This window comes from Mugil cephalus, chromosome 7, assembly GCF_022458985.1.
Source record: "Mugil cephalus isolate CIBA_MC_2020 chromosome 7, CIBA_Mcephalus_1.1, whole genome shotgun sequence".
Taxonomy (NCBI): domain Eukaryota; kingdom Metazoa; phylum Chordata; class Actinopteri; order Mugiliformes; family Mugilidae; genus Mugil; species Mugil cephalus.
Window position 1 is genome coordinate 20,708,595 of NC_061776.1, and position 24,363 is coordinate 20,732,957.

Below are 24,363 nucleotides of genomic sequence, written 5' to 3' on the forward strand. Positions count from 1 at the left end.
TTTCAATTATCATATCTGTGATGAATGCCGTTGTTCACATTGAATCTTTTTCAGATGAGTCAACAGATGGCAGTAACAAAGATGTCAGAGACAGTGAGAGTGAAGAGTCATTTTAAACACACGATGAATCATCTGAAGAAACTGGGAGTTCCTGCAAACAACAGCATCCAGGTAAGAAACTGGCAAATGGACAATATATAAAGCCAATTATTGACTGACTCATGGCACCTCACTTAGCCAAGGCTGTTAAACCCTGTACCCCACTGTACCCTGTACCCTGGTGTGTGTGCAGATAGATTTTGGTTCTGCTGTGGGAAAGGCCTTGACCTTAGAGTCCCAGTTTGGAGGTCAGCAGGCAGGGCTGAGACTTAAGATGAAAAGCTTCACAGGGATCAAAGAAATAAGAGGAACCATGTGGCACGGCTCTTCATGGCTACACAACAGGGGACTGCCACTAAGTATCGAGGTATTCTCGTTGTAGTGTCTAATTATGTTGATCCTGGTATTTAGCAAACCATGTAACTAAGATACAAACATTTCTGTTTTTTTTTTTTTTCTCCAGGGTCTATGTTCTATCCAAGGAGTCTTATCTCAGCTTCAGTCCAGGGCTCATCTCACTGTTGACGGACACAAGCTTCTCAGCTCTGGCTTGAATGTCAGTGTCAGTGATGGACATCTAGCTCTACTACTCTCCTACTCTCCACAAGCTTTCAACCAAACGACGCCTCACAATCTGGACGGTTTTCTGACCGCTCAGTTCAAAGGTTAGATTGTACAAACATTGTGCTGCAAGTAGTCCGTGTTTAATATCGTTTCCAGAAGCCTGGGATGTCTGCATAATTCTGTAGTTGTTTATGTGTACCTTTCAGTGGCAAATACAAGCAAAGAGGACATGATAATATGGATTTTTTTTTTCTTAAATCAGAAGAAATTACAGGATCCGTGTAACCAACCGTGCTATTATTATTTTATTTAGTCTATTTGTATTTTTTACATTCACTTCCATTCATTTTATGCAACATTTGCTCAATAGTTCCTCTATTTAATTCAATTATTTTGCCTTTAGTTTTAGAAATACTAAAAACTGACCAGCAGATGTCGTTCTTTTGTAAATTACTTTATAGTACTATATTAAAATATACTATTTTCACATTTGATTTAAAGTGTCTTTACAGCTGTAAGTTGTAAGACTGTCCTGGATGTTGCTGATGAGTTTCACATTGATGATTTGATCCCATCTGCAGGTCCTCTGCGGAGCGCCTCTTTAGACCTTCACGGTCACGACCAGAGGGTCCGAGTGATGGGGGACATTGGAGGGTGGGGGACACATGGAGGGACCAGGGAGGCCAGAGTCACACTAAAACACACCGTACAAGGACAAGCTAGCCCTGCCTTGCAGGTAAGATCTGCGTGCACATTCAGTTGCCAGAACGTTGTATTTCTGTGCTAACAGCCTCACTGATGTAGGTCGAGGCCTGGGGAAGACTTACCGAATCACAGCTCAGGTGCTCTATGGCCGTGAACCCTGAACTCAGCTCGTCACTCGCTCTGATCGTCCAGGGACACCATGTACCTCATAGGTACTGTTACGACACACAAACTACAACAGCATCACTCATGCACTACTGCATCAGACGTTATCTTTTGTCTTGGCATTCAGAAAACATCTGAAAAACACGGGCACACACACACACATATATTAGAGACAGATATTCTTTTCTCCAGCAAAGACCTGATGGTGAAGGTGGTCCAGAATATCCCCAAGGTGTTGGTCTACCTGCCCTCTCAGCTCAATGTCCGCTCTCAGGTGAGTTATCAAAGACAGCCCTGCAAAATCTTCAAATCAGCTAATGCCACCAACACAAATACAGGGTGTGATTTTCTCTCTTCCAGTTGAACCAGTCTCAGTCCAGTGTGGCAGGTTTGCTGGAGGTGATGTCAGGCAGGAGGAGGCTCTGGACTCTGGGGGAGCTGGCAGCCATCGAGAGCGGGTACCGGCAGACTGTAGAGATCAAGCACTCGTACCCACAGGTGCGCCTGGGCTGAGATATTTCTTCAGTGTGAATACAGGATATAGTGACATCTAGACTATGGGTGCGCTGTCTATAAAATAAGAAATGAAGCTGCCTGTTAATAAGCTGTTTGGTTCGGACCTTACATAAGTCAAACTAGAGCACATTTAGGTAATATTTAGTAATATTTGCATGTCTTTTTATTCTTTCCACACTCTGATCATTAAGATATATCAACATCCTAAACGTGTCACGATTGTCTTGTTCTGCAGTTGAAGCCTGTCCCCAGGACCGTTGCAGTGAGAACAATATATGAGGCCAGGAAATGGAGCTATCAAGTTCAGCATGCAGCTGTGTGGGGCAGTCAGGAGTTCAGCTTGTCTGGTCTGTACTCTGCTCCTCCAGCGCTGGTGATGGGGAACCAGACACTGAAGGGTGAATTATTCCGCTCTGACTTTGCGGAGCCATTTTTTATTTTATCTCAAACTTAAACATCAAGCTGCTGTTGGATAAAGGTCTCTTATCGTGATGTTTGCTAACTAGGTGTTATACTGGTTCTCTAATGACTGTTGAAGTCTTTGTCTTGTCCTTGGCATCAGTTCAGATCACCAGTATTCCCAGGCTGACCAATTTGGAGGTGACACTGGAGCGTTCCTTACACGGAAGAGAGGACAGTGTTTTACTGGGCTGGACGAGGCACGGACAACTGGAGCAGGTCAGCCTCTACAAAGTGTGTTATGACCCTGAACAAATGAAGTGCTTCACTCAGGTCATATGGGTTCCTTTTGTGATATCTGCTTTTGTCCCCAACCCATTCTTTTGTGTCCTTTTGTGTCCCTTAGACTCTTAGATCGTCATTAAATTTTCGTGGCTCAGGAGTAAAAGTTGACTGGGTTTAAAGCAGAGAGATGGAAACATTTGCAGAATAATATGAACTGAATGCAACACTGATGCTCAGTTCCACAATATTAACCATTAATACCACCAGCAAACATATGCTACTTCAGTGACAGGCATCACAACAGGGAATAGAAAACAAAACATATTTAATAGTTTGGCAAAAACAAAATGAGCATTAGCAGCCTGTTAAAGTTCTGGTAATATTAACAGTCCTCAGATTGCTTCAGTTTATCATTTTAAATGGAAAGAATTCTTTCTTCATGGTGCCAATGTCAAGTAACTCATCCTGATACAAGCAAAGTATCACTACAGCTTGTGTTTATAGTGTGTAGCCGTCAGGTCAATATGACGCACTCTGTAAGAAATAACATATATTGCGCCAATTTAGAACAGAGCTCATGCAGAAAAAGCTTTACATTTAATGGACCTCAGTGTAAAGTGTATTTTGAAAGGGATGCAATACACCGAAAATAATCCCCTGACCTTTGTTTGTCCAAAGATCCGGGCTCTCAGCTCGTGGAGTCGCTCAGAGGAGAAGAATGAGACCAGCCTGGAGCTGAAGCAGCCCTTCTCGTCCACACTGGGTCAGCTCTCCCTGCACACACTGTCACACAGCTCACAAAGGGAACAGCGCAGCAGCCACCAGGTGAATAATATCCATCACACTGTCTCTATCTGTCTCAACAAGATCATTAATCAAGAAATTAACCTCGACACCTTTGTAACACATTCTGTAACAAATATTATACACTTTGCTACCTGAAATACATAGTTTCTTAGAAGCAACTAAACTATATATATATGTAGATTTTCTTATTTTAAACACGTCACATATCTACCCCCTCTGCTGGATTCAGTGAAATAAAAATCTACTATGTTGCTTCCTCAAATTAAATATTTTAATTATCATTTCTACTTTGTTGTTTATTCATCACCACATCCTTTTATCCAGACCCATCTGTCCTGGGACAGTGTCGTCCCCGTCAACGTCTCTCTCAGCCTGAACAAACAGTGGCAGACCAACTCCAGCAGGGGACAGGCGTGTGCTCTGTTGTCAGCGCAGCAGGTCGTTGGATCCTCAGCGTTTCTCTAAACATGAAGGGGTTGCAAGTGTGGAGAATACGAGTTTGTGCTGCATCCAGTTTTTTAATCTGTGTGCGTTCGTGTGTGCAGATGCCGGTGTCTTCCATCAAAGGCTGTGTCTCTATGAGCCAGGAGAGAAATTCATATTCACAAAATGCAGAATTAAGATGGGACGACAAGAGCGTCAAGCAAGGCATGAAGTATCAGGTATTCTGCTTTAAGCTGAATATAATGTCGTTCCACCATCAGTGGCTGATGTGTCCTTGTTGTTTCTAGAAAGGTCCGAAGGGAATGCACAGTCTTCAGCTTAACATTGGCCTGGACCAAGTGTCTCCTGCTCCCTGTCCTTCACACACACTCCTTGCCAAAGTTCAGACCAACCTCAGGGACCGTTTGGAGCACACGGTCCTGCTGGGCCTGTGTCCACCACAGCCTGTAGGTCCACACATCTCTCCGTTCCGTCTTATGCATCGGTTAATACAGTAGCCTTGGTTTCTTTCATGTTTTGGTGACATTTTGAGAGAGTTGTGACTCTGGTGTTTAATTAGTAAGAATCCGAATGTGTGTGGTTGTAGCCTTCTTCTTCTTATATTCAGCTAGTCACTTTCGGTCTGTCTCTCCTTACTTCCTGTGTGTCTCTCAGGCTCTGTCATGGTCAGGATCCCACAGAGTGAACTCAGGAGAGGATCTGTTTTTCACTCGGTCCCGTCTGTCAGTGACAGGACGACCGTACCAGTGCAGCTTCACCCTCTTCCTCACCAACTCCTCTACAGCTGAGGGGACCAACATGTCTCTGGTCTCTGAGGTAAACACCTGCCATGACCGCATGGTGTATACACAATGGTAGCATTTTAGAATTCACAAGCAAAATTTATACCGTTAGCCAATAGCATAACCGCCTAAGTCATATTTGAGTCATATTTAAGTTATATTTGTTTTTTTTTTTTATTGATATTGTAACAATCTGTCAAAACATGACTTAATTAATTAATTATGCTATTAGGCTAATGATATATATATATATACACACACACACACACACACACACATTTATTATTCAGAGATGTGAATTTATTATTTATTATTCAGAGATGTGAATTTTTATAATGAAAACAATAAATACAACAATAATACTTCTGTTATGTAATATCGTCATGATAAAATATTACAATTTGTCAGTCAACATTTTATGATACATATCTTTTAGTCGACTGACAAAGCAGTTGCTTTAATTATTCCACTATAAAAATATTTCAGTTATATACAATAAAAAATACTGTGCCTTAACACAATGTTGTCATGCAGATTATTGCTATCGTTACACTTTGATGAGTGGTAGAAGTAACTATCCTGGTTTTGTCTGAAGGTAACAACATACACTTAAAGTATTTTTAATATTTGCTAATAAACAGTGTTTAACCTCTAGTGCAAAGTATAAAAATGAGAAGTTTTTCTGTAGTTTTTTTTACCCCAGTCTGTTGAACAAGTAACGTTCTCCAGGATATTTCTGCACTTGACAAAGGCATCGTACCATCTACAACACTATAAAACCCCAAGAATGTTTTTTTTTTTCTTTCACAGTCTAGGATGGGTAATTGGAGCGTGGAGGTTGGGGGAAAGGCCCTGTCTTGGCCTCGGGGGGCCGCTCTCCAGACGCACGTCACACTGGACCACACAGAGAAGATCTGGCTGAATGGGACGGTAGAGGGACGATGTCTTCAGACCACAGGAGGTTATATGAACGGTAAGAGTAAAAGAACGTTTGGCACAAAAACAACAAAAAAATATATTAACGCTGCAATGATGCTGAATTCCGTCTGTTTTTGTTCAGGCCTAGAGAGCAGTGAGGATCTCACTCTAACAGCTTGTGTGGCAACAAATCATAGTTTGATGCTGGAGATGCAGGGACGTGTTGGCAGCAGCAAAGAAACTCTGAGCAGTGTAACACTGGGAATGTCCAGACAGCGGCTAATCCTGAGAGCAAACGGCTGTTTGAGAGGTTTAAAAGCAGCAGAGGTATCGCTTATAGCATCAACGTGTCCCAGTTTTGTCTTCGGTTCAGTATTACACTCTTGATGGATGTTTGCTTCTGTTTCTTTGACAGGAACGATTTCACTTTGTGAGCTCTCGGGTACGGAATAAGCTTCTGCAGAGGATTAAGACATTACAGCATCTCCTCATAGAATTCAGACAACAGGTAACCACAGCACACGAACTAGAATAATTCATCTACAAAAAGCATGCGGTGGTTTAGTTCTTAGCTAAGTTGCGAAGGGATCTAACGTAGTTTAATGATGTGACTGCTTCTGATTTCCTTGTTTATTTCTCTCCAGTCCAGAGACAGCCTGCTGCTCCAGGAGTTGAGTGGTGTGACTTTTCATATTTCACAGCGAGCTGAGGCTCTGCTGGGGCAAAGAGGCGTAGGTCTTTTGACCCTGTGGAAGGGCAGCGCCCTTCGTCACCTCTTGGCCGACCGCCTGCCTCACTTCCTCAGTCAGCTGCAGCACGCCTCGCTGCTTGCACAGCAGGAACTCAGACGTGAGTGCAACAACAATACTGACGAGAAAACAACACTTATGTTATTCAAAGAAATAGAGCACCCTTTGCTGCACCAGCATCTGCACTTCTCATGTAATAAAATCATATATATATATTTTTTTTTTTAGTACAGCAGGTACATGAGCTACAGAGCCAGAGTGATGTGCTGCAGAGTGAATTTAATTAAAAAAAAGTCTCCTCTGATTTAAACAGTTTTCCCTGACTTTCCCAAAAGACTGAAATGTAATTTTACTTTCAGAAAATCATAAGCTAATCCTATCTTCCCTTAATTGTCTGAAACACAAACGCCTTCATTCTGACTCCAGGATGTTTTGGTCAAAGATCACTTTGGCTTCACAAAATGAATCAAGAGCACATGCAAAACCGTGACAAAGAATCAAATGAGCCAAAAAGTTCAAGGCCAACTTCACTGCGTCTCCTGACCCCTGACAATTTGTCTCCTTTAACTTCAAACGTGTGAAAAATGTCATTAATCAGCGTGCTCCCTGTTTTAATTCTCTCTGGAAGCCTGTGTGAAACTGTGAAAAAATATAACTCAATCCCAGACGTTATTTGGCTTCCTGTCTGCAGGGCCCCTGGCCACGATGGCAGGTGTGTACCAGGATGTGAAGGGCCAGAGGCTGGAGGCGTTGTGGAGGGAGGCTGTTTTCTTGTGGACCGACGGACTGGTTGAGGTTCTCCCTGCGCTGCTGGAGAACCCTCGGCTGAGGTCACTCTCACAGGCCGGCGTCACCACACTCCGCGTCTCCCTGGATGTGGTAAGGAGTCAGCACAGCCTTATTTACTTTAATAATATATGCTTTGGCTCATCTTATAGATATCTTTGCAACGTGTGCATACGGACTCAATCACCCCAGTTGTGGTTCAGTTTTGTATATAGCCTGATCAAGCTCAGTCCTTATCCTGTAGCCTAGATGTTCTACAAACTGGTGCCAGCTATTTAAAAGGAGTCTGATTAGATTTTAGACATCAGACTGGCTTGTGCAAATCAGCCTTGGTTGTGATGTGGATCAAACCTCAAAGCTTTTTAGTAGAGCTGCAACACCTGAGCCAGAACATCAGGGTTATCCTGAACCCTGTGGATTCAGGGTGGATTCCACCAACAAAATTTAATAAAACTTCATTAAAGATATGTAACGTGTAGTTGGCAATATGATCTACCTTATTTATGTACACGTGACAGTGATAGAATAAATAAAGTAAACATCAGGCTGCATATTAAGAGTTTCATTACAGCAGTGTAGAAAGAAAGATTCTGCTTCTGTGAAAGAATTCTCCAAACGGCTGTCAATAAAACAAAAGCAGGTTTCATTTTAATGTACTCTGACCTGATCTTGTTCTTTGCATAGATTTGTGGTACTGTATGTAGTACCATTCAGAGGACTGCTTGTCTGGATTTTGTACTGTTGAAATGTTTGTATCGGGAGCACGTGCACGTTCACACACTAGTGCCGAGCACTGGGAGCTGCTCGGAGGTCAGTGCTTTGCTCAACGAGGTTCACATGACGGGGATGAAACACCCCTCTTGTTTGTTGACAACATGCCCTGTCTGCTAAATATTTACCGTGAATTAATCCTGTTTCAGAATCCTTTATTTATTTATTTTTTTAATATGATCCGATGCTACAGCCAGAATCTAATCAGGTCTGCTGGGTTTGCCCATGAATCATTAAGTTAAGTTGCATCATATTTAATCAGTAAAACATAAAATATGATAACAAACTTGTAAATATTATGATCAAGAACTGCTGAGAAGACTCCTGGATCAGACTCAACAACAGGCTACATACCGTGGAAGTATTCTCATTAAAGCTGGTTTTCTGTGTCAATCAGGCGGGCCAACAAACCTACCACTGGATTGAAACCAGGCTGGCCATGGCTCTGTCTGGACTCAGGAAACGACTTTCCTCTGTCTACAAATTCTCCCCCAGGTACTGCACGTATCCGAGACTAACATGGGGAAAAGCTCTTTATCCCCCGTCCTCTCATAAAGCAGCTTGAACATGCGAGGGAAGGGATATATTCTTCATTAGTTTATATCATAATTCAACCGTCCTGGAAAAAACTGCCCAAAAACCTTTTTAGAAGTCTACAGTAAACTACACGACTCAAGCAGCGCTTTAGTGGCTTTATTTTGAGTCACAGGAAGTAACTCAAAGAATCTTGAAACTGGAATTATATGTATGTATATGTTCATACAAAATGTGAGTTCATAAAGTTTTAACCTGGATGCCTGCAAATTAGCAAATACGTCCTTACTTTACTTTTGCATTCACTGTTAAATTACCAAATACTAATCTGGAGCAAACAATATTTTGGTGAAAAATCTCCTGTTTTTCTAGTGAATGCTCGGCGACTGTGTCGCTGCCGCTGCCATCGCTCCCCTGGTCGAGGATGGCCGGAGCCAGTCTGATAGAGGTCCTTCTGGAGGAATGGCTCCTGAGGCCTCTGCAGACCCTCGCCTCCGTCAGGCCTACTGCTGAACTTTATAGACTCAAGAGGAGGATCATGGACAGCCCCTTCATACGTAAGAAGAAACTTTAACGGGGTGGCTTTTAAAGTTCTGTCACTCTGCAGATTTTCTTTCTTTTTAACTAAATTCCATGTAAGACAAAGGCAAGCCGCCCCAGTAAATTCATATCAAGCTTGTATGAGTTTATCCAAACCCCTTAGATAACTGATGAACACGGTTTGACAGAATGTCTTTCTGTGAAGTTCTTCAGTTCTCTACCTAAAAAACAAGGCGACTGGAGTTGTAGAGTTTCCTGAAGATGTTTCGCACCTCATCCGAGGAGCTTCTGCTGCGTGGATGAGTGGCACAATGTCTTTAAGAAAGCCCAGTTAGGCTGGTTTCAGCTTGTTTTTTAGATGTGTTGTAAAACTGCCTCACTGCTTTACTGCAGCCACATTGGAGGGATTGTTAGCGTGAGCTGCTCTTTTCAGGGGCCTCATTTATCAACCGTGCGTACGCACTGATGTGTGCGTAAAGAGGGCGTAAGCACATTCCAACAAAGTATGGAATTTATGAATTTGTACTTGTGCTTAGAAGTGTGTAAATTTACGCACAACTCTGACCGTGCGCTCACACAAAATCTAGTGGTAGAACAGTGAAACTACACATAGAACCCATTAACAGAGTCACGGTGTTGAGCAGCTCTCAAACTTCACACGTTACCACTTACGGCCGGTGTCCTCTATAAAAATGTCCAGTCAGTAATGAAGCGTGTGACAAGCTATAAAAGACAACCTGAAAAGAAAAGTTGTGGTACGAGCACCATTACTTGTCTTGTGCTATTGGAGGATTTTGAGAAGCGTGCGCTCTACAGGGAGTGAGTTTTCAAAGAGCATGTGATTTGTTCAACATGCTTCATCAAAAACGTACTGATGGATTTATGTCGTGATTTAAAACTCTTGTTGGAGTGAGACAAAACGCAACAAAGCTGTCCAGTGCACATCGAAGCTCCTGTCCACCCTGGGATGCTTGGCCACCGGAGCATTTCAGCGAGAGTTTGGAGACATGTGCGGCATCTCACAGCCGACTCTAAGGAGAATCATCATCACAATTTCTCTGGGCTCAGTTTAAATCCAGTTCCCATACAGACATCACCAACAGTCCCTAATTAAACAAGGATTTCAGGCTACTGCCGGATTCCCAAACATAATTAGGAGCCATAGATTTCACTCGCAATTGCAATAAAACCACACAATGAATTCCAGTTACATGAATGGGAAAGGATTTCATTCAGTCAACACACAAATAACGTCAGATGCAACTACTCTAAAAAAAACAAAAAAAAATGATATTGATAAAATGTCCTCTACAACATGTTGGGATAATAAGACCAAATACCAGGACAAGATATTTCACATCACACAGTTTGTCAGCTGAGAAACCGAAGGAAATAATAATATCTAATAATGTCTGTTAAGTGTCTCCTTTAAGGACTCCCCTAAGTGGAATGCAGCCGTCATTAAAACATTTCTGCTTTATCTGCTGTGACAAGTCAAAGCGGATTTGTTTTTGGTTAATACGTCTTTTCACACAGGCCCAGTTAGTTTTCTATAATCTCCAAATAGTACAACTGTGATACACACACGGGTAGCCTCTGTTTTGTATAAGGGATACTAAGTATTAATCAGGAAGGGCTCAAATCATTTATCAAAGCTCTTATACACCGATCAGTCGCAACATTAAAATCACTGACAGAAGAAGTAACATTGACCATCTTGTGACATTTCAATGTTCTGCTGGGAAACCCTCTGACCTGGCATTTATATCGATGTTACTTAGATATGCACCACCCACCTAGACCAGACCAGGCACCTCCACCTTATAGCAATGACACTCCTTCATGGCAACAGCCAACCCCCCGGACACACAAAAACAGTTCAGGAACAAGTCAGAAAACAACACGAGGTGTTGACCTGGCCTCTAAATTCACTAGATCACAAACTGATCAAGTATCTGTGGGATGATCCACAGAGGACCCTCCCCTCAACCCACAGGACCCAAAGACCCTGACTACAAAAACATGTTACCAGACCCCACAGGACACCCTCAGAAGACCCATGTCCATTCTCTGATCCGTCACAACTGTTTTGGAGGCACAAAAGAGACCTACACAATATTAGGAAGGTGGTCATAATGTTGTGGCTGGTCTGTGTTTTTACTAATAATTTCTGAGACAGAGTTTTATAGTTTCAGTTTTTACTCCAGGTATTGTCTTCCAGAGAAATTCAAGCATCACTTTGTTTGTTAGACTTGTAACACAGGCAACATGCTTTTGCTTTGGACTGTGGGTTGATGTTGTAATACCTCCCAGCAACCGTCCAACAAACAATCTTCAGAGATTTATTCAGTGGCAAAATAATATGTATGTTTTGGAATCATTCATGTTTAACATATGGTCATGTACGTTATAAACCCGATCTGTTTGAAGTAATTACACTGGAGTCATTGTGTTGCATCTGTCCGTGTTAAACGTAGCATTAAACGTTCCAACTTTAGGCAGGAAAAGTCCCATTGGTGGTGGAAAAAAAAAAAGATGTATGGCGGAGACTGGATATATACAATCCACTCATGTTTTGCTGTTGACAAGAAACATCAAAATGGTCAAACCACCAGTCTCTGGAGACCTGTTGCATTTTGTGAAACTGGAAACTATTACAAAACGTAATCAGTCCAGATGTGCACAAAAAGCATGTTGCATGTTGAAAAGCGGATAGGCCAGTGTTTTTTTGCTTTTTTTTTTAAAAAATTGATGTTTGGCTTGTTTTGGAAGAACGAGCAGAGCTACATATGGTGTAAAAAAAAAAAAAGCACTGCATACCAACATGAAAGCTTCACCACAGCAGTGAGGTGCAGCCAAGATAAGGGACTATCTTGTTTCCCCATGGCCTTGACAGCTCACTGATATTGACAGGAAAATGAATTTCCAATTTCGTCAAAGTGTCTTTCTCTGTAGTGGGACTGTCCAGCCAAAGCTATGTAGAAACTTATACAGATGGAGTTACACGCAGATATGATCCTGCGATTACATTCTGTTTGAAGGACACGTGTTGAGGATTAACTTCGCCTTTGGTCTCTCTCCGAACAGACCAAGCTCTAGTTGTGGCAGATCAGTTTGTAGTGACGTTCGACGGTCACTTGTACGAGCTGCCGGGTTCGTGCCCGCTCCTCCTCGCCCAGGATGTCAGTGCTGATCCCTCGTTCGCTCTGCTGCTCGGCACAGATCCACACAGCTTCCTCCTCATCCAGATGAATAACAGCACTGTCCACATTCAGCGCAATGGGCAGGTACCGTATAAGCCATAAAGTCTGTTTACCAGTTAAACTGAGCTCTGGCTCCCATCAGTCCCAACAGTTTAGTGCATAGCATCAACAGAGGGTCCGTGGAGGAAAAATCTTAGGTTGATTAGACATTTTTTATACAGTATTTTTAATTTTCCCCCACAAATTTAAATTTCTTTAAATACACATCAACATGAATCCAACGTATTTTAGTAAAGGGATAAGGAATAGCTTAATATCGAATGTAAAATGATAATAATTAATAATGTATATGTATAAATAGCACTAGTTTAATATAGAGCACATGTATTAGGTAGGGGGTCCCTGCTTAATCTCTCCATCAGTTTTGTTCCTTGGCCTGAAAAACGCTGAAGACCCCTGGGTTAGTCCATAGGAATGTTTGTGTTACAGGTGAAGGCCGACTGCAAGGCTGTCGCACACACATTTCACGGCCGCAACGGACTGACCGTCAGGACAGGTTCGAACGCTGTGCAGGTGTCCAATCAGAATGGAGGCTCGGTGTCTTGTGATCTGTCGCTCGAGCTGTGCAGCTTCACTCTGGATGGATGGCTGCACGGTAGGAAAGATTCAGTTCGCCGCAAACACGCCTACAGTCACAGGAGTATTTGCTTCCTCACGTATGTCGTGCACCTCGTTCTTTCCTGCACAGGTGCATCCACTGGTCTGCTGGGAACCAACGACTATGAGGCAGGGAACGATTTCCCGCTCCGTGATGGATCTCAAGCAAACAACGTGGAAGAATTCTTCTACAGCTGGCAGGTGAGATGTGTGAGAGACTCAACTGACGTGGGATTTTTCCAGCCAAGCGTTCACACTCTTCACCGTCTGCCTGCTTCTTTAGATGAAACCAAAGTGTATTAAAGCTACGGCGGAGCACTTCTCTAAAGCAGCCGCAAGCCCAGTGAGCTGTGGCTTTCTCTTCTCTTCTCCCGATTCCCCGCTGAGTGCCTGTTTCAGGGTGGTAAGTGGAAAACAACGCTGACATCCATCCCGTCATTTGCTCTTTAGCTTCCTAACTGTAATTATCTTGGCCACTGTCCTACAGTGTCCTACATTCCCGTGTAGTAAGCTAAACCTGATGCATTATGTGGATATACATCGATCAGCCACAACATTAAAACAACACTGACCGACTTGTGACAGTTAAATGTTCTGCTTGGAAACTTTTGAACCTGGTATTCATGTGGACGTTTCTTAGACATGTAGCCCCCACCTAGACCAGACCAGACGCCCCCAACCCGTAACAATGACACTCCAGGATGTCAGCAGACATCCTCAGCAGGATGCAGCCTGACACACACACACACACACAAAAGCTGATCCACAGAGGCCCCTCCCCTCAACCCATGGGACCCAAAGGCCTCCACAGGAGACCTACACAATATTATGAAGGTGGTCATAATGTCATGCCTGATCAGTGTAGGACATTGAAAACACACACCTGTCATAGGGCTCACCAGCTGAGATGAGACATTTATCAACTGGAGAAATGTAATAACAATGAGATAAGCACATGTGCAGTAAGTAGAACCATGACACGCACTGCATCAGGGCAGAGGACAGACTGGTCCATGAAAAAAACAAACATGGCACTTTGGGTTCTGCCAAAAACAAAAACACTTAATAAATATGAAAATATTGAAAATAATGGTGGAACAGTTCAGCTGAAGGAGAAAGTCGTGACTCCTTCTCCACACTCGTTTGTGTTTCTGCGCTTCATGTTTAAGACAGTGTGTGTGTGTGTTTGTGTGTGTGTGTGTGTGTGTGTGTCACTAGGTGGATCCCGGTCAGTTCTTAATGGTGTGTGAGTCGAGTTCCTCCAGAGCACCCTGCAGATTAGCATCTGCTTTTGTTCATCTCTGCCAGCAGAACTACATACCACTGGCGGTCCCTGTCCAGTGCAGTAAGTCCGACTCATTGCACAATATGTGTACGATTAGACTCACGCTGCGTCCAGGTGCTGTTGGGATGTGGCAGTATATTAAATTTATACATGCAGCAAAACAGTTTTATGTTTTTCACATCTTCTTTTTCTTTTTTTTTCTCTGTTTCAGAGAGAGCTTGAAGGAAGGACGAGCTAACGAAGAGCCAAGATAAGCAATTTATGACCTCTGATAGCTGCTAAACTGGACACATTCAAACTCACACACCACTGGCTGTGCCACATTACTTAGCTTTTATACATCATTGTATAGTTAATATTTGTTATACCTCCTGTAATTTACACTTTTGTCCTGTTTGGCCGTGTAGGGATTATCCCGATGATGCGAGTGTGAACACACTAACTATAGCTAGTAGCTTTTTCTGTGGTCTGTAGTACAAACACTGAAGATGCTAAAAAACGGACTTTAGTGCAACCACAGCAGCTAATCCTCACAAACATACAAATATTTTTATACCGTCTGATGAAGTGCATTTAATACATTCTTGTCAACTATGTGTATTAATGCATCTGTGCCTCTTCATTGCTCGATTGATTTGCCCATGTGGATGGGTATGTAGTTGTGGATCTTGGACTTCTGTCTCTGTGTGACGCACTCGGCGATCCAGACGATGTTGCGATTCTCCTGCTCCTTGAGTTTGATGTAGGCGTAAAATACCCCAAAGTGGAACTGCTGCAGGAAAGCGAGAACGTTCAGCTTGACCTGGGGGAATAACAGAACTGATGGTTTAGATACATCTAGAGAGAATCATCTTCAGAGCTGCACGTATTTTTTTGTGTCTGTGTCTGTTACAAATATTTTATTTTTCTGAACAGAAACCATGTGGACGCTCAGTTCATGAGACTCTACACTCTTAGTGATAGACATGTAGGTTATATTACCTCTTGTTCAAAGAATCTGTCCTCAAGAGACTTAAAGTCTGATCCTGGTTCGGCGTCATCAAAAATAGTTTTGTAGTCCTGCAGGGAGGGTTTAAGTTAAAGTTAACCACATGTTAGCGGCGCAGCAGCAGAGGCTCTCATCAAAACAGTTCGCGGAGAGGAGATCCGACTCACTGGGTAACAGTCGGCCACAGCTTTGACCTGTTCATGGTCCTCGGCTTTAGCAAGGAGTCGCAGCCCCTCTGGGAAAAGTCTGCCACAAGTGGGATACAGCTCGGTCCTGTCCACAGCGCTCAGATCGGTCCCAAAGGAGTTCACCGTGATGATGAACGCCCGCCTGTCTGCCTCAAACTGCACACAAAAGCATTTACAGTGGGACAAATGAACTGTTTGTCAAACATCGCTCAAACCAGCTCGTTGTGGTGGATTTCCAGCATACCTCTAGGACAGGACACATTATTTCCTTTGTGACACCTCCCATGTCCTTGCAGAGAGAGTGGAAAGACTCCAAATATGCCTTTTGAGAAAGAAAAAAAAAGGAGCATGACGATCAGACCACAAACACATTGTGTGAAGATTTAGACGCCAGAAAAAACAGAAAAAACAAAAAACCAAAACAATGGTAGTTTAGGTGCCAGAAAACTGACTGGCCAGGCGTTTGATTTTTTTATGGGCGGACCCAGACAGTTTTGTTGGGATCCATATTGAGTAGTTTAATATGCACCAGCACCATGGACAGCACTAACATGCAAAACTACAGCACCATGAAGCTCAGGGGACATTTCACTGTCTGTCAGATGTGTTGCTTAACTCTGGCAAACAAACACTGACCCAATACTTTTAAGACTTTCCAGGAAAATAACACATTTAATAAGGTCTGACTGTGGGTTACATACCACACATCAGTGGCTAACAAAGCCGCAGATGCCGCGTTATCTTGCATTTCTTGGTTAGGTCAAAAGCAACCTCAGCCCCTTAAAGGAACTTTCAGTGAATTTGACTTTTTTTTTTTTACATGGCTTTATTGCAGTTTTGCAAGCATATTAATTTTTACTGTGGTTATACTCAACCCTGAAGTGAATAGTTTCGCCAGATCTGGAGAAATGTTCTCCAGATATGTCCAGAAAAGACAATGGCTCCAATTAAAAACATGTCAATTTATTTTAGACTTTTATCCCACAATAAAAATACAACGTAGAAAGTATTTGATCAACAGTTCTAATAACTTTAAAACTATTAACTGCAATCAGGCTGCTCTCCCCACCAACAGCATGTCTGGGTGGACATGGCCCATAACTCCAGGTCTGCCCCTGAGGTTGTAAAACCTGTCTACAGCAGTAAAAGGTATTATAGGGGGATTTGTATGATAACAAGCTCTAACAAAACTCATCAATATGAGTTATGGTCTCCTTGTCATTTCATGCCACCTTATACAGCTTGTTTCTGAGGATCTCAGCTTCCATTTCGTCCAGGCTGGACTCCGATATGGCATCCTGGAAAAACTGACCTACAACACAAAGAAACAACACAAATTTTCTCAGTTCGGTAATGAAAGTGTAGTGATTATTTTATGGTTTTTGGCAGACCTAAAATATGGAAACATGTTTCTGACAAAAAATATTGAAAGTGATGGGAATTAATGTATGTGTAGCAAAACCCGAACCTCAAAATCTACAGGTGGATTCGCTTCCCGTGGGAAATCAGTGGTAATTTCAGTGTTGGTCACTCAGTGTTGGGAAGTTATCGGTTGTTTCACCAAAACTCCCCTCCAACTATTCCACACATCACCATGACACCACCTTCAGTGAAATGTTTTACTTTAAAGTTAAGTTATGAGTGAAATGTTTTACTCATAGGTTCATGGAGCAAAAATCTGCATTGATGTTCAGAGCAAATTAAATTGGTTCATTCTGCCAGTGTAAGCTTGACATTTATTTATGTTATGTGAAGGACATAGGAGTGTTGCTATAGGGTGGGGGTGTCTGGTCTCGTCTAGGTGGGTGCTACATGTCTGAGTAACATCCACATGAATGCCAGGTCCAAACGTTTCCCAGCAAAATACTGAATTGTCACAAGATGGTCAATATTATTTACTCCTCCTTTCAGTGGCTCTTTTTTTAATATATTTCCTTGTATATTAGTAACTGCACATTAGTGAAAGCTTTACATTCTACTAATTCTCTTTATTAAAAACACAAATCGTTTTATAGCATTAATCAGGTGTTTCCTGCAGCCTCCGTTCCTACTGTGAGCTGCTAATAGACTGTCTCTGACCACATTTACTGAATGTGAGGATGGAAGGATAATAATCCTTTAATATTATTTAAACACGGTCACCCTTGGGAATGAAAAAAGCAAACAGATTACCTAGTGGCGTGTCCACCAGGATGGTTGAATAGAGCTCGGTTGGGGTGCGAGCGATGCCCACGGCTGCCATTTGGTCAAAAGCTCCCAGTGGGTGACACCGCGGCAGCAGCTCCTCCACGTCTCTCTGTTTCAGGGCCCCGGTGATCAGCATCACCACATTGTCGATCATGTAGCTGTAGCTATGGCAACACAGAGGATACGCTAAATGGATTTTCTCTTTTTGTGTGCATGTTATTTTGACATTTCTCCTTTTAGAGTCATGTTTCTACACAGAAATGGATTTAGTTTTCACAAAACTGCGTAGGTTTAGTGAAAGTAGTGTTTCATTTGATGTCATGTAAAGATTACTCTTCAACAGGATTCATCTAGCCACAGAAAAAAGCTATTGTAAGCTTATGAATGTTATCTCTCTGGCTTTCCGGGATCTCTAATAAAGCCCGCGTAGTGACGGAGCATACGTTATATAGTCGAGGAAAGTAGAGAGCGGTGGCAAGGCGTGGGAGCGCAGGCAGTTGAATTCAGTCACCAGGTTCTCCCTGAGCTTGTTGTACATCAGAGACACAGTCACGTCCTCGTCGGACGAGGACAGCAGTTTGCCATAGTCCGTGCTCTGAAGGTGAAGCTTCATGTCTGAGGGGCAGAGAGGAGAGACGGCTGTGAACCCTGCGCTAACATCAGCAGGGCTCGCTGCTGCACAAATATCAGGAGGAGGTGAATCAGAACAGTTCACATGAGGTTGTTCCTGACATTTCTCAAGACGGCTTAGAGCCGATGAGGCTCAAATGACTGAGACATGTTTCGACATGTCTGTGTATTGTCCTGAAAGTTCCTTCTGGGATTTTGTTAAGACAGAACTGTTGAGTGTGAGTATAAATTGTACGAACACGTCACTCTCTGTATCTTTACTGACGCACACGGAAAGGAAGTCCCGGATAGTAAGCTTTACCATCTCAGCTCCTTGATAACAAAGAAATTTGACAGATAAGGATTCCCTCTGCTCTGCTTCTAAAACACCCATATTCACAAGATTTTTTGTAGCGTGGCTCTTACCCTCGAGTGTGTCACACTGGGCTAGGCTGTGATAGTCGGTCTGAGTCAGAATCCCGGCCTTCATTCCTCGAACCAAACCCTCCAGATATCCATGATCCACGTTAAAACCGAGCTCCGCTGCCATGATGCCAAATGAGCCAGTCAGCCCGTCGGTAACGCAGTTCTAGATGTGGTGACTTCTGCATTATTCCCTCTCTGACTAACGTTCATGCAGTTATTTTTCCTTCCTCTTTGACACCAGAAATTCCATAGCTGTGTTTGCTATCTCAGTTCCTGCTCTTAAGTGCGTTGAGTTGGCCTGTGCCGTACCTGTTCTCCTCCGCTTTGAGGATAGTTATTTCTTTTAGAAGATGGATTTCCCATATAAAACCACATGATGGTCTTTGGCTTGTGTCACAGGAGGGAGGAGACGTCTACTTCACAGCTCTGCTGTCATGCAATATCAATATTTAGTTAATCCCAGTATGCAAAGTGCTGCTTAAAAGCACGACTTCAAAATGACTCCAAACAGGAACTACACTTTTCTGGTAGCTGACTTTGACTTTGACTTGGCCATTGGTAAACATCCGTTTTGTTCTTCTTTGACCATCTCTTGCAGCATGACACAGTTTCTGTTAAGATTCAGTGGAATAAACGGCACAGACATTTTATAATAGGAATAAATCAGCAGAATGGCAGAGGGTGAATCAGGAAGTTCATGGATGAACATAAAATGTTTTCCATTCATCGTGTTCCATGGCAGACAGATTTATGCCACTCATAAACCTGTGATAGCATGTCATGTGTTCCTCTTTAAATGTGTGACTTGGCATAAGCCTCACATAAGACACGGTACATATTTTCTGCTTTTCAAACCTATATGAGTTACACCATCATGGAAGCAGCTCTGCTCTTTATTAACGCTGATCATCGAGAGGACGTATAAACATGAAACAGGTTGAATGGCATTAAATGTCAATCTTCTCAGTAGGAGGCAGTGACCCAGACAAGATGATATAGTAAGGAGAGCACGGGTTTCCCGGATGGAATTTAAAAGATGCAAAGTAACTTTATTTTGGAATTCACACAGAAATCAACATGTGTCTATGAACGTCTCCGAGGGATCATTGTCTTTTTGCCTCTCATATAAATGCCCTGGAAAATACTACCAAGACGCAGTTTTCAGAATAACTTCTTAAACTTAACATTTACTGCCTTAAATCGACGAGTACGTGACTTACAATGTGTATTATTCAATAGCAAAACTACAACTTAACTACAAGTCACCAATTAGAACATAAGTAAGTGAGGACCCAAAGTCTTCAAAGAATAGCTGACACGAGTTCACAACAAATATCTTTTTTTTTTTCCACATTTAATCTGTAGAGCAAAAAATTTGTCTGTGTAAATCCTGTCACTGTGGTCCCCATGTGATTAACATGAAATTTAAAAGTTACATGAAAGCAGCGGGAAGAGCCCGAAACACAACAAACAGTTAACAAGCGATTGTCTATTTACATGACAAAGTATATGCCACACAGCGCGTGTTACACCTGAATACTGTATGTTGGGATATTTTGTGAGCCTTTCATAGTCAGGAGAGTGAAGGTAGAGAAACATCCCTTCATTCCTTTCTTTCCCACCTCCCCTGCTGTCGCTTAAGTGATGCTTCTCGTTTACCCTGGATTCACTCTGGACACCAGCGCAACCCAAGACGACAACACTCAGAGGGCAGTGAATGCGAAAATATCCGTTTCTGTGTTGTTTGTGTGTTTAAAAAAAAAAATCTGTGTGTGGTTGCCGTCTCTAGCTCCTCTTTAAGCACAGGGAGTTCGTCCTCCAGCAGTGGCAGATGGTATTAAAGAGTCGACAGCGGCAGGAGGCGCAGGGGTCGCAGCAGGGTACATACGAGGAGCAGTTTTCCATCAGGTGGCTGCAGCGACGCGCAGGGGTGAAGTTTGGCTTCTGTTTCTAAAACCACACAAAACGTTATTCATATCCCCGCAAACACTCTGACTCATGCTTCCTGGAAAAGCGTGGACCTAAGTTTTAAAGCATGCCATGCTTTGTCTTTTTACATTAGCTGGTACTGTTAAACTAGTCTATACTAGTCCTGTGACCATGATCAGTTCATAAAAAAAATGAAATTAAATTATTAAAATTAAAGTAATTAAAGAAGGCGTGTGACACACACAACACAGATGGCTCAGGAAGGACACTGAAAACTCACAAGATTGCAACTTTGCTGAGGCGGAGAAATCTTTTGCCTTGCAAACAGTCGTCTGGTCTTCGGTTGGCTCCAAACTGGGATTAGAAATAACAGAAGAAGAGTTATTTATTGTCAATAAATGTCTTGTTTTAACCACCTCTGTACACCAAATAGAGAATAACTGGCTAAGAAGTAAACACCACAACACTAGTCCCAGAAGGGTGAGCACCTAGGCTCTACCCTGGTTGATCCTCTTTGATACCTCTTCCAGGTATGTTTTCAGGAGGGAGACGTCAGACGTCCACATTACTTTAGCTTGGCCGTTTTCCAAATAGGTCATCGTCCACAGGGAGGGAGGGAGGTGAAGGGTCGCTGCAAACATCCCATTCAAAGCTACAATAGGTGCACTTTTTTGTTTCTAAACAAGGAAAGAAAAGGCGGCTTCACCAGCAAAAAAAACAAAACAAAAACAGGCATCCTTCCATGAAGAGAGGACAATTAGTCTGTCGGGAGGGGGGTTGACCTTTGTGAGCATTGTCCTCCACCAGACAATCTGTCTTTTCTTTACTAGAAAGATGCTTACAAGTGTTTTTGTCCAGCTGGAAAGCATTTTTACAACTTCATCAACTCTGGTTTCACGTTTTTTTGGGACCCCTCCATTATCCTTCCTTTCCGCCGTTATTTATTGCCCAGTAGAAAGGCTCATTTACTTATTACTTATTAGCTGAGCACATGTTCTGTCTCATTCTCACTGGATAATGACAAGAATATTTCAGTAATGGGTATAAAATTAAAACAAATTTAAAAAATAAAAATATTACTCCTTTACTTATTTAAATTCAACATTACGCATTGGTTTCTGTATTTAACGAATTATGATAAAAAGTTGACCTACGTGTTATATTAGTTTTCTCTGCTCAGTAAGGAACGTTTCCCCTAGGCCTCCATTCTGTTCTGTGCCCTATATAAAAAACTTTGGTCAGTGTCCAAAAATGACCAAAAAAAAAAAGATGAACATGGCAATCAGAATTCCTGCCACACATCAGCATAGGGTCCAGATGTTTGTGTGTTGCCTCACCAGCATACGTGTAGACACTCAGTTTGGTTTTACCACCTACTATGGTACTATGGTTTGATCATAATCAAAACAACATTTGTCAGTGGCAAGCAGCTCACCGTCAACACACTCACAATTTGAGCCTCTCCTCCTGCTGATTTTGAAGATCTCACTGACACTTTGAACCTCCCTTTTGAGATATTGCTACTAGCAGAAGTGCAGGATTTGGGAGAAACGCCATCAATCTTGTCAGCAAACATGATGAAACACTCTTTCCTCTTCCACATCCATTTCGACATCCAAAATGATTTACACTTACACTAAAATGTAACTGGTTTTCTGATTGCCTGAATCTTGAGCACATTTTCCATCCCTCTGTTGACATAAATGGATCACACCAATCAGCCACAACATTAAAACCACTGACAGAAGTGAATAACATTGACCATTTAATATTCTGAAACTTTTAGTCCTATCATTAGTGGACCCAAAGGACACCACTAGTGTGTTGCCAGATACCATAGGACACCCTCAGAAGACCCATGTCTATTCTCTGATGAGCCACAGCTGTTTTGGAAACATCAAAGTATTTCCCCAATGGTATGGGGCCTTCATTCACCAAGCGATTACAGATAAGACGCAAACGGCAACTTCTGTGTTTTTTCCCCCTTTATAAGCGTCAGTATACACATAGTGTTTGCTTTTCTTTCTTAAGTCTTATTCTTCTCCTGTATTCAATAATTTATATTACAGAGACCTGTGCTTTCATACTGTAGCTGGTCACAGTTGTCTTAAGCCAACAGTCAAATGCACACATGGACATTGGACAAGGCATTGACCTGAATTAAGATATCCCTTCATAACATTCATCCAATGCAAGTGACGTGGGACACTCTCATGTTTATCTGTGTGTTAACATGGGGCTTCAAGTGGATATTTTATCTTTTAAAGCTGCCCTTCCCACTTCCCTAATTGTGTCCTGTAATTTGTTATTACACCCTTGCAACACAAGGTGGCACTACAGAAAAGGATATTAGGTGCTGGGGTTAAAAAGAGTGTGAGAATAAAGAGATTATGGTGAATTTGACAGCCTGTAACTCTGCTCTAACGTTAGTTTTATGTGCAGACAACTGTTGTCTACTATTTCATGACTTTTCACTGCCTTTCACTGCTTTACATTACAGTAATTAATGTTGTTGCAACACTTTTGGAATATGATAATATTTCTATAGGTATAAGTGCTTTAAACACATCTTTCAGTCAATTCTATTTGACGAAGTCTACATTATGTTTGACGACAGTTTATTACAAAAGTTAAAAACGGTTACTCCCTGATGTGAAATTAATTAATAACAATCTATAATTCTGTTTCAGTTGTATTCATTGTTTATATTTTTCTTATCTGCTCTATTTTTGTATCAGCTGAGCATTATTTATCCAGTCCGTTCATTCACATTCAGATCCAGGGTATTTTCGGTGACGACGCAGTCTCAGAAATCCAAAAATAGTAGACCTACTCATACAATCAAACGAGACTAAGAAATTTTAGAATAAAGTAAGATGCAACGCGCCCCCAAGCACCGTGGGCGTCGTTACCTGGGGTGTTCTCAGGCTTCCTCCCGGTTTTCTTCTTGTCCTCTGCCCAGGACAACGGGATGACGAGGAGGAAGAAGCACAACAAGTGTTTGCCGGTGATCTTCGTCATGGTGATGATGCTGGTGAGCTCTGCTGATGACACGGAGAGAGAAAAACATCAGTCCCGCGCCCACGAAACGAAACGTCTGCCATGTGCTATAGGGAGAGGGGAAAATTAATAAATCCACGCGTCACGTACTTCTTCTCCTTCAGGTTTCTTCCTGGCTGTCCGGACGTACATCTGAATTCAACATGGGCTGATGGACGATTAAGATCCAGACGCGCCGCCCCCACATGACGGACAGAACACACGGCAGGAGGTGATGCTTGGAGAAAAGAAGAGTTCACTCACAGAGGATGGAATTTAATACAGCAGATTTGAAAAACCCGGGCGATCAGTTTCTTCTGTATAGGTGGCTAATAAGTAATGTAGTGGTTAGTACTGATGCTTTACAGCCAGAAGGTTCTGTACTTGAATGCACCTGTGTGGAGTTTGCATGTTCTCACTGAGTCTTCTCCCCTCCAAGGACATGCTCTTTAGATTAATCTGGGTACCTCGCATTTAAGATTCTTTTATTATCAAATACTCTGCAACATCACCATACCAATACTGAAATTATTGGTGAATGGGGCCCAGTCAAGAATCAAGTCTTTTGCAGAGACTCTTGTCTGAACAGGCACACATATAACACAAACATATAAAACACCCTTAGAAAAAAAATAGAGAGAGAAAATGTAAGAAGATGTAAATAAAATGCAGCTTAGTGCAATTCTCAGTCTACGGCCACGTTCACACACCGAAACGATCTGGTTTTCCTTGGCCTCCTTTCGAGAATTTCTCCATAAAGATGGATCTATTGCAAAACCACATCTAGT

At 42.3% G+C, this 24,363-nt stretch overlaps 3 protein-coding genes across 4 annotated transcripts in view; 1 reads left to right on the forward strand and 2 right to left on the reverse strand.

The window, feature by feature from the left end:
- LOC125010660 overlaps positions 1 to 14,805 on the forward strand; it is a 36,656-nt gene extending 21,851 nt beyond the window's left edge. The window contains exons 48-74 of the mRNA XM_047589420.1: positions 55 to 171; positions 293 to 466; positions 563 to 764; positions 1,245 to 1,399; positions 1,468 to 1,580; positions 1,726 to 1,807; positions 1,894 to 2,031; positions 2,285 to 2,447; positions 2,612 to 2,727; positions 3,412 to 3,558; positions 3,865 to 3,978; positions 4,086 to 4,202; positions 4,272 to 4,430; positions 4,639 to 4,800; positions 5,577 to 5,739; positions 5,827 to 6,011; positions 6,100 to 6,192; positions 6,329 to 6,533; positions 7,125 to 7,312; positions 8,388 to 8,485; positions 8,897 to 9,081; positions 12,152 to 12,351; positions 12,757 to 12,922; positions 13,016 to 13,125; positions 13,208 to 13,327; positions 14,143 to 14,269; positions 14,421 to 14,805. Of these exons, the coding sequence (XP_047445376.1) occupies positions 55 to 171; positions 293 to 466; positions 563 to 764; positions 1,245 to 1,399; positions 1,468 to 1,580; positions 1,726 to 1,807; positions 1,894 to 2,031; positions 2,285 to 2,447; positions 2,612 to 2,727; positions 3,412 to 3,558; positions 3,865 to 3,978; positions 4,086 to 4,202; positions 4,272 to 4,430; positions 4,639 to 4,800; positions 5,577 to 5,739; positions 5,827 to 6,011; positions 6,100 to 6,192; positions 6,329 to 6,533; positions 7,125 to 7,312; positions 8,388 to 8,485; positions 8,897 to 9,081; positions 12,152 to 12,351; positions 12,757 to 12,922; positions 13,016 to 13,125; positions 13,208 to 13,327; positions 14,143 to 14,269; positions 14,421 to 14,431 (3,810 nt within the window). The 3' untranslated portion in view covers positions 14,432 to 14,805. The remainder of the gene's footprint in view (positions 1 to 54; positions 172 to 292; positions 467 to 562; positions 765 to 1,244; positions 1,400 to 1,467; positions 1,581 to 1,725; positions 1,808 to 1,893; positions 2,032 to 2,284; positions 2,448 to 2,611; positions 2,728 to 3,411; positions 3,559 to 3,864; positions 3,979 to 4,085; positions 4,203 to 4,271; positions 4,431 to 4,638; positions 4,801 to 5,576; positions 5,740 to 5,826; positions 6,012 to 6,099; positions 6,193 to 6,328; positions 6,534 to 7,124; positions 7,313 to 8,387; positions 8,486 to 8,896; positions 9,082 to 12,151; positions 12,352 to 12,756; positions 12,923 to 13,015; positions 13,126 to 13,207; positions 13,328 to 14,142; positions 14,270 to 14,420) is intronic.
- On the reverse strand, positions 14,520 to 19,137 carry LOC125011449 (V-type proton ATPase subunit d 1-like). Its single transcript, XM_047590675.1, has 8 exons — positions 18,608 to 19,137; positions 18,016 to 18,187; positions 17,558 to 17,736; positions 16,618 to 16,697; positions 15,630 to 15,707; positions 15,365 to 15,541; positions 15,191 to 15,268; positions 14,520 to 15,011 (listed from the first exon to the last, which is right to left on the reverse strand). The coding sequence occupies exons 1-8, from the start codon at positions 18,729 to 18,731 to the stop codon at positions 14,829 to 14,831; spliced, it is 1,071 nt and encodes a 356-aa protein (XP_047446631.1). The 5' UTR covers positions 18,732 to 19,137; the 3' UTR covers positions 14,520 to 14,828.
- Positions 19,138 to 19,630: 493 nt separating this feature from the next.
- asip2b (agouti signaling protein, nonagouti homolog (mouse) 2b) lies at positions 19,631 to 23,819 on the reverse strand. 2 transcript variants are annotated; one of them, XM_047589662.1, is made up of 4 exons: positions 23,687 to 23,819; positions 23,449 to 23,577; positions 20,817 to 20,890; positions 19,631 to 20,557 (listed from the first exon to the last, which is right to left on the reverse strand). In XM_047589662.1, the coding sequence occupies exons 2-4, from the start codon at positions 23,555 to 23,557 to the stop codon at positions 20,393 to 20,395; spliced, it is 348 nt and encodes a 115-aa protein (XP_047445618.1). In that variant the 5' UTR covers positions 23,558 to 23,577; positions 23,687 to 23,819; the 3' UTR covers positions 19,631 to 20,392. The 2 variants fall into 2 exon arrangements, with proteins under 2 accessions (XP_047445618.1, XP_047445619.1); XM_047589663.1 differs by having other exon boundaries at positions 23,449 to 23,580; positions 23,687 to 23,789.
- Between the last annotated feature and the right edge of the window lie 544 nt (positions 23,820 to 24,363).